General features: G+C 34.3%; 1 protein-coding gene across 1 annotated transcript; it reads left to right on the plus strand.

Moving 5' to 3' along the window:
• Window positions 1–7,272: 7,272 nt before the first annotated feature.
• LOC108371510 (uncharacterized) lies at window positions 7,273–8,649 on the plus strand. Its single transcript, XM_017627089.1, has 3 exons — window positions 7,273–7,365; window positions 7,443–7,720; window positions 7,799–8,649. The coding sequence occupies exons 1-3, from the start codon at window positions 7,329–7,331 to the stop codon at window positions 8,594–8,596; spliced, it is 1,113 nt and encodes a 370-aa protein (XP_017482578.1). The 5' UTR covers window positions 7,273–7,328; the 3' UTR covers window positions 8,597–8,649.
• The last annotated feature ends 482 nt before the right edge of the window (window positions 8,650–9,131 follow it).

A 9,131-nucleotide genomic window follows, 5' to 3' on the forward strand; every position in this document is an offset into this window, starting at 1 on the left:
ATTTTCCATTGTATTCCATGACGAAAAATTCTCCCGGCCTTTGAGTTTTTCAATAGAAGCTTTCAGCAAACTCGCTTGAAAAATTTAAACTTTTTATTGCAGCTTTTTGCGGTTGTTGCTCGTCTTCGTTTTTCGTCGACTGACCTGGTTGCTTCTCTATTTTAATCTTTGTTGTTGCGCTCACTTCTTTTTCTCGCTGTTCGAGTTGATGAATATCACCATCCATGCATGTACATACATAAATATACGTAAATATATAAACTTGGCACTGCTTAACAGCGCTTGCAATTATTAATGCATTTTAGTGCAAAAACAATTTCGGCAAGGGAGTTGAATTTATTTCTGGTTATAATGAATTAACTGAGGGCTGGGCCCATAACCTATTATTTTTGGAGAAATTAAGGGCAGTATTTAGTTTTTATTATTATTATTATTATTATTTAGTTTATTTAGATATAAAAACGTGCTTACGCGTCGTTGATTTATTGAAGAGAGATATACATAAGTGATGGTAAGTGGATAAAAATATGTTATCGATAGTTACATAAATTGATTAAAGTGAAAGTACATACCATCCATTGCGACAGCGTCACCACCACCGTCACCATCACCGTCAACGATGCTTAGGCGTCAAGTTACACACAATTCGTTTGACATTGCGTCCGAAACATCTTTAACTCGCTGATACTCTTGGCAAAATTTGCATTTTACTTTTTCACTTCTTCCATTAGGTTTTCCTCCACTATTTTTTACATTTCGTTTTTCCATAAATATTAAAATTTTCACAAACTGGAGAAATTTACGTTCAAACATGTAAACAAAACACTTGATAGTTGTCATTTAACGCAATCGCATAAGCAAAATTGAGAGTTGAGCTAATTTGTGCGGCACCGTCACCGCCAGCTTGTTCATGTAACTTACTTCATACAAATACACCGAATCAACTTTTTTGACAACTGCCGGTGACGGTGACGGCGACGCAATGTACGTTATGTACTTTCACTTTAACTGATTTGATTACTTCGCGTTACAATTCATTTAAATTTTTAACAAGTTTTCCATTTTTTTCGGGGGTGCGCTTTCGCTTAATATGTAGCGATCTAACCCAGTCTGAACAGTAGCATTTTTTGTTTTATGTGCTTCTTCTTTGTTTGTTGCCGTCGAAGTTTAGTAGCGGCAGCTATGTTGTTGTCCGCATTGATCACTGCTGGAGAGAAAGATGGTGCTCTTTGCTTGGCTGCATCTGGCGTTTGTGATGGTGCGATAGCAGTATAAGAGTTTTATTTAGCGTTGTTAGTTGGTTTTGGTTTTTGGGCTGCATGCAGTAGTTGTGAAATATGCATTTCTTTTGTTTGCGCTTTGGATTGAGTGCCTGCGCTCTTTTACGGGAGCGCCTTGGACACTCATCTCTCACTTAACTACCGTTTTTTATGTAAACAATAATTGAATTATTTTGGTGTGTATTGTGGGATTCACAACGGTGTCGTAAGTGTCGTATTGTTGTATGTCGTTTATTTTAAAAGCCTAAATAAATGTTTATAGGACTTGAAAACACAACCAGCTATTTCTTAAAACTGCGAAAAGTTATAATATGACTTTGAAGGTTTTGCAAACCCCCTTAATATATTTTTTAGGCATTTAAAGTTTACGACATACAACAATACGATACTTACGACACCGTTGTGAATACCCTAAATGTCATATAATTTATTTAGTTATTTTTCGCGATCTCGCGTTTTTTTATACTGCTGAGGGCACAAAACTCGAATAATAGTTTGGTGTGTCTTTTGATGGTTTAATATATTTAGTTACAAGATAAATATGATTTTTTATGGAGCGAATAAAGAACACGTCCGTACTCAACCACAAACAATTTCAATTGTCTGAACTACTGAACAATATACTTCTGAACTAGATTTTTAAATAGAATCTTCTATAATCGAAATCCGGAAATCCAGCCGGATTTTAGCTAGTATCCGGCCGGATAGTCGGATAACAGAAAAACGGCCAAATAAGCCGGATTCCGGATATCTGACACATCCCTATAGTTTAATTTCATTTAAATATAGACATACGGTTGTGGAAAAAATAATAGAGATCGGCAAAAATTTTAAAATTTTCAGGAATTTAACTTTTTAATTAAAGTTCATAGAAATATTCTGGGTATGCATAATAATGAGGAATGTATAATAATGAGGAAGTTTCAAGTGGCTGTAGTATACTGTTGATTTTTGAGAAGTTTTTTCGCAGAGGGTGTTGCGCATTTTCATCCATAAAACACGTGCCCGAAATATATTTTTATATGGAAGAAAATATAGTTTATATACCTTGTTTTTATATAAAGAGTTATTCTTTTATAAAAATGATTAAAAATTAAATAATTAACAGGAAAATATCCGAAACTTTTCAACATTTCTAGGTAGGTGTATAAAAATCCCGTTTCGCTGTGTTCGTTTACGCTAATCTCCGAAACCACTTAACCGATTTCAATGAAATTTTGTGGGTGTATATTAGGGCGGGTCAATTTTTTTTTCGACATCGTTCCTAGCAGATTCGGATTCTACATAAAATTCTAAGAAAAAAAGCCCTTTAGACCATAGCTCTAGAATCAATTTCGAGCCTGCGCAATTTTAAAAGAAATTATTTTTAATTAATACTAAGTCCATAATCAGATTAATATTTACTAAAGTGTTAGGAATGTTTTTTTTGTAATAAAGAGTTGTGCTCGGGAGTTTTGTGATACGAAAAATTAATTTCTGATATCTATTTTTTATTTAAAGAACCACAAGATGGCGCTTCAAAGCAAATCTACTATATATTTGTGGAAGTATGTATGTATGTATGTACCAGGTTGCAGCCTGAACGGATGTACAGAATCGAATAAAATTTTGCCAAAGTATTGCCATGACTCCTGGACCTATAATAGGGTAAAAAAATTGAAACTCGCCAAGGGGGGGAGGGGGATGAGGGATACCTCCCATAGTGAAAATTTTTAATCAGCTCTAACTTCGGAATTATAGTCACATGAACTCGAAATTTGAAATGCACAGATACCTATGGTAGGTGCTTATGGAAAGATATATGTATATAAATGAGTTTGTAAAAAGGGGCGTGGCACATCTTATAGGTGTGGAATCTTTTATCAGCTATAACAGCAGGCAGTATTAGTGATCTCATTGTATTGGATTTTGAAGATTTGTTATAATTGATCAAAGTTAAATTCAAATAAATTATAGATGATATGAAGTTCACCGGGTCATCTTCTAGTCTTTAATATATACTCAGTTAATATACGGATAAATATTTACTAAAGTGTTACGAACGATATTTTTTTAATACCATAAGAAAAAAATAACTATGATTTAAAGGAGTGACACACAATGGCTAGAGTCGTCGCATGTGTGTATTCTTTCATATACATATATATGGGCCGTTCTTACGGTTTATATATTTTTCATCCACTCGCTTATTCCTTACCGAAAATTTTAAATAAAAATTTAACAAGTTTTAACCGCTGATACAGTACAGGTAGCAGTTTAAAATGGGTAACTGGGTAAACTTTATAAAGAAAACATATTCTCTGGCTAAATTAATAAGCCTGCCCGGATAACATAAAATCCCAAGCTTGATAAACATTTGGTGTTATAAAAGTTTTATAAAGCTCTACTTGTAATTAGGAAAAATGCCGAAAAAAATTATAAAATTGATTCATTGATTGATTGATTGATAAAAATAGAGAGTGAGTTATGGCTATGACAATAGAAACTAGAAAAAATATACCTCGTGTTGAAAGCAAAAAGGATCTAAAACCAAAAAAAAATATAAATACATTGTTAATCATAAAAAAATTTATGATTCGAAAAATAATTTTAAAATATTGTAAATTTTTTTTTTGGTTTTTTAAAGTTAAGGGTAAATAAACCCTTAAACTTACAGTAACGAACAAAAGTATTGGCACAGTAAATTTTACGCAATATAGGCAAAGTATTTTTTAGAAAAATTCCAAGTATGCAGTTTAATAATCCATTCAATTTTAGTTTATCAAAGTGCAGGTTTGAAGTTGCTTGAAAATCTGAATATAAAATTGCAAATTAGTATGCAGATTTATTGAATTTTCCTGAGTTTTTCACAAAGTTTACACATTTGATTTTTATGTGTTTGAGTGTAGTATGAACTATGTTTTTATAAAAAATTATCGGAAATAAATTAAAAATTTTGCATATATGTTTTTAAAAAAAATTATCGGAAATAAATTAAAAATTCTGCATATATGTAATGCGAAAATTTACTGTGCCAAAACTTTTGTTCGACACTGTACATATAAAAAAATACATACAGTAACTTCTCCCGTTACAATAGTAAAAAATATGTAATTTGCTTTGTAGTGCAATCTTGCGGTTCTTTCAATAAAAAATAGATATCAGAAATTAATTTTTCGTATCAATAAACTCCCAAGCACAGGTTTGTATTAAAAAAAATATATCCGTAACACTTTATTAAATATTAATCTGCATATTTTATCAATTCGTCGGAATATTTTTTTATGTATGTTACCGCATAACTTTGGACTACGTTATGCGTTTTCTATAACTCTTTTTGAAAGGAAAGGTGGTTCCTCAGAGGTAGTCTCCTACTAATTGAGTGTAGATCCGATAATTGGGCCACGAAGAAAATAATGGTACACTTAAATTTGTATATGAGAATTGAAGTCGGTTTTGTTTTTTTGTTTAAATTTTACTCCAGTGTTCACAGCTTCTATAAAAGATTCATAGGCCATATTTTTTTGTTAGTTCAATTGTGGAACATTTGTGTGAACTGCTTCGGCTAATACTTCGGCTTTTGTTCTCTTTTTATATCGAGGCTAAGTGCATTGTTCGATGGGGTGATATCATTGCCAAACATGATAGTACTTTGTTTGCCATCAATAAACACTAACTTGACGGAGTTACAGTATTCCACATTGATGCGAGCCTCAAAAGCTTTGAATAATATTTGCGAGTATGGCTTTTAGTTTTTACCGCTCAGGTAGGTGGCAGGCCTATAGAAAATATTTCTTAATCAATAATTTTTCAAATACTTTTCGTTCGACACCTATATTATAATACATACATACTTTATCTTATTAACTTAATTGAATTAAATTTTCGAAATTGGTGGCAACTCGACTCAAAAATATTTTCAGTAGTAAGCCTTCTTAAACCTTTTTAATTTGATACCCATATTGCAATATTTAATTTATCTTATCAATTTCATTTAATTCAATTTTGAAACAGGTGGCAACCCCCCTCAAAAATATTTTCGCCTGTAAGCCTTCATAACCTCTTTCTTTTGACACCCATATTGCAATATCTAATTTATGTAATTAATTTACTTATATTGAAACTTTTAAACAGGCGGCAACTCTCTATTTTTTCTGGTTTTAACCATCCGGATATTATAAAAAACAAACCGAAAAAATAAAAATATTAAAATCGGTCAAGCTGTTTTCGAGTCTTAGCGAGGCTAACGGACAGCAATTCATATTTATATATAAGATATCTTCTTTTAAAAATGCGCAGGCTCGAAATTAACTTTAGAGCTATGGTCTGGAGGAATTTTTTTCTTAGAATTTTATGAAGAATCCGAATATGCTAGGAACAATGTCGAAAAAAATCGATCCATACAAATTGACCCGCCCTAGTGTATATTGTTGGTTCCAACATAGTTTTGAACCCGAGACGCTAACATTGAAAAAGGATACAACGTGAACTAGTTGCGTTTAAACGCAAACTGGTAACATTCTGGTTCACAACTGGTAGCTTTCCCTGCAGGGAAGCTTCGGTGCGAAGACGCATAATATCTGCGATGCATGTAACCTGCATATGTATCGGTGTGTAGCAGGACAACGTCTGCCCGGGCTTACAAAACAAAACTAATCAAAATTAAATAACAACAAAAATAATATTTTAAAACTTGTCGAAATTTGGTGCGGCTATAATTTTTTCGATAACTGTACCTTAGTAAAAGAATTATATGTGCATCATGTTTTTCCTCGATTTCTCTGTATTATATAAGGGTAAAGTTTTTGTGTGGTATGCAGTTATAATAGCTCTTGATTTATAAGAATTTTCCATACATTAGGTTGGCATTCGTGTATAATTTTATCTACCGTTTCAGAACTCAGTAGTCCATTCATTAAAAAATCAATATATGTGACCTGGTCTACGAAAAGGGAGCTTACGTGCGAAAACTAGTTTTCTGTGAAAAAGCTGTTAAAAGTAAGCAACTCGTTTCGTCAGTTTCTCATTATCTCGTTAATTGTTCTCCGCGCCGGACGTCCAGTAAGTGTTGTTGTTGGTCCAGTAAGTGTTGTTGTTGGTCGGAATATTATTATAGTTCATCGTGTAAGTTGCTAGTGTGGAACATTTAAAAAAGTAACACTGAAGAAGTGACGTTTACTGTTTCTGTTGATTATCGTCTTCGCATTTCGCATGAAATGAAACATGAGTGTTGATGAGGAGTTCAGTGCCGTATACGGACAATATTTCCATGAAAAGGATGATGAAAACGATGATGAAAACTATGAAGAGAGCGATGATGATGAAGACGAAGTATGTGTATCTCAGGCAGAAGATGATACCGAACAAACTTTTGTTAAGATGGACCTGTATGTTGTTGATGTAAAGGAGGAGGAGCTGGTAACAAAATTTCTGTCAAAAGATTGTTGTAATAATGAATGCCATACACTGATACCACGGGAAATGATCGAGAGTACGCGGAACAATTGTTTAGAGATGTCGAATAATGAACTTGATTTAGTAATACTAAGTCACATCGAAGCTGGAATTATGAGTAACGAAAAGCTAGAAAGTGTATACGCAAAGCTTGCTGGGCGGAAGAAATATGGACAGAGACAGGATACAGAAGTTATGAGGCATAGAATTCAATTTACCTTCTACAGAGTACCTGTTTGTCGTTCGTTTTTCCTTTTTGTACATGCCTGTACGACGAAGCGTTACGAAAATTTAGTACGTCATTTTCACGCACAGGGTGTAACAGTGCGCCAACACGGACTGGCAAATAAACCGAGTACACATCCAAAGTCATTTAAACCGGCTGACATCGAAAAAGCTGTTAAATTCGTCGAGTCTATAGCCGATTTAATGTCTCTTCCACTGCCCGGACGACTCCCAAAATTTAAGGATTTTCGGATAATGAAACTGCCATCCAGTGAGACGGAGTCCTCAATTTATCGAAAATACATTTCTTCACTCAGTGATGACGAAGTGAAGATGAGTAATTGCAGTTTTCGACGGATATGGTCCAAATACATACCCCATGTTACAGTTATGAAACCAGCGGATGATCTCTGCGATGTCTGCCGTGGTAAGTAGCTCATTATTTTCTCATTTTATAGTTGTATCAAACGTTGAGATTAAATTCAGTATTTTTTCTTTTAATAGGAAACACAATATCGATTGCGCAAGCCAAAGGTGTTACTGACATTGAACGCGCACAGAAGCTTAATCAATTTCTTGATCACCTCCACCGAGCCCGAAATCAACGAGAATATTATCAAAGTTGGTGTAGAAATACTGACCCTACAGCAGTCGTTCTGTCATTTGATTTTGCCCAAACCGTTCACTACCCTGTCAGTCCACAACAACCTGGTACAGCATACTTCAAAGCAACCAAGAAGTGCGGAGTCTTCGGAATTACAGACGAAAAACAAAAAGTTCAGGTTAGAATTTCAAACTGAATCATAGGAACTCAAATTGCTCGCCTTTACAGGATCTTACTTATATTTTTTTTTTTACAGTACAATTACATGATAGACGAAAAAGATGACGTTGGTAAAGGACCTAACTGTGTTGTGAGCATCCTGCATTATCACCTGCAAACCTACTATAAAGACATTGAAACACTCGTTCTTTTCTGTGACAATTGTGTTGGGCAGAATAAGAATAACACTGTACTATCATATCTGCAATGGTGTTTGGCTCGGGGTCTTAACAAAACTATTTTATTCAATTTTCTACTTACCGGGCACACTAAGTTCGCGCCTGATCGTTACTTCGGTATTTTCAAAAGTAAGTATGCCGTCAGTAACATCGACACGTATGCAGATTTACTGCAGTGTGTCGAGGCATCATCACCTGGGGGTTATAATAAAGCTGTATCGGCTGAAAAAGTCGTCTGGTATGAATGGGACAGCTATTTTAAACCACTGTACAAGTCACTTGTTGGAATAACGCAATTCCATCATTTCATAATCTCTACAGATTGTGTAAAAACAAAGAAATTCGCAGACAGTGAAGAAGTGCAGTCCTTTAAGCTTCTGTTAAAACCTATCGATCCTGAAATGCCGAAAGTTATACAACCAGCCGGTTTATCTTTGGAACGTCAGTGGTACATCTATCACAATCTTCGCAGCTTAGTTTCGGATATATCTAAAGTAGATATTGTGGCTCCATTGCCGAAAGATTTGCCATCGAAGAAACGGAAGGCAAAAACTAGTGAAGATGTTCTCAAACCAGACGAGGAACCAGGTCCATCTTCCTCAGGATCAACACGTAAAAAGATCTCAAGGAAAACGACAACAAAGAAAAATACATAAACTACTCAGCATTATTATTTTTGGCCCATAATACGTTTTTCTAGTGTATAATCATGTCTTTATAGCTTATAATTCAATGTATTTTGTTCATTACCAATAAATTATATTTTGTCGTATTTTTACTCTTCTTTCTCTACATTTTTAGTACACTTCTAAGCAAGTTAGGATTTTCTGCTTTTCACCACGTGAAAAAGCATCTCATCTTCCATCCGAATCAACCAAAAAGTGAAAATTGATTTTTTGACACCTAAGCCCCCTTTCCGTAGACCAGGTCACATATGTGCATAAGGAGTTATTCGGCTTCCGGTTGCTGCAAGGTCATAAATTCCAACAAGAAGGTACACTAATAACTGGGTGTTAAAAACTGAAATATGTAGAAGCTATTTTCATACAAAAACGCGTTTTATTATTTTTCCATATTCTATCACGGCCCATAATATCCCGAGACTGGTAAGATGACGGGAAAGAACTTTCGAGGCACGAAATCTTGTTAAGAGTAGATATTAGAAATGCTCTTAGGAATTCAAGCCCTGAT

The sequence above is a fragment of the Rhagoletis zephyria genome, unplaced genomic scaffold, assembly GCF_001687245.7.
Source record: "Rhagoletis zephyria isolate East Lansing unplaced genomic scaffold, Rhagoletis_zephyria_1.1 Rzeph_scaffold_05036, whole genome shotgun sequence".
Classification (NCBI taxonomy): domain Eukaryota; kingdom Metazoa; phylum Arthropoda; class Insecta; order Diptera; family Tephritidae; genus Rhagoletis; species Rhagoletis zephyria.

Bases quoted from the DNA above. Each gene is read 5' to 3' on its own strand.
- LOC108371510 (XM_017627089.1), top strand. From the start codon at position 7,329: ATGAAACCAGCGGATGATCTCTGCGATGTCTGCCGTG. The intron at 7,366-7,442 runs GTAAGTAGCTCA...TTCTTTTAATAG, and splicing joins TCTCTGCGATGTCTGCCGTG to GAAACACAATATCGATTGCG. The intron at 7,721-7,798 runs GTTAGAATTTCA...TTTTTTTTACAG, and splicing joins ACGAAAAACAAAAAGTTCAG to TACAATTACATGATAGACGA.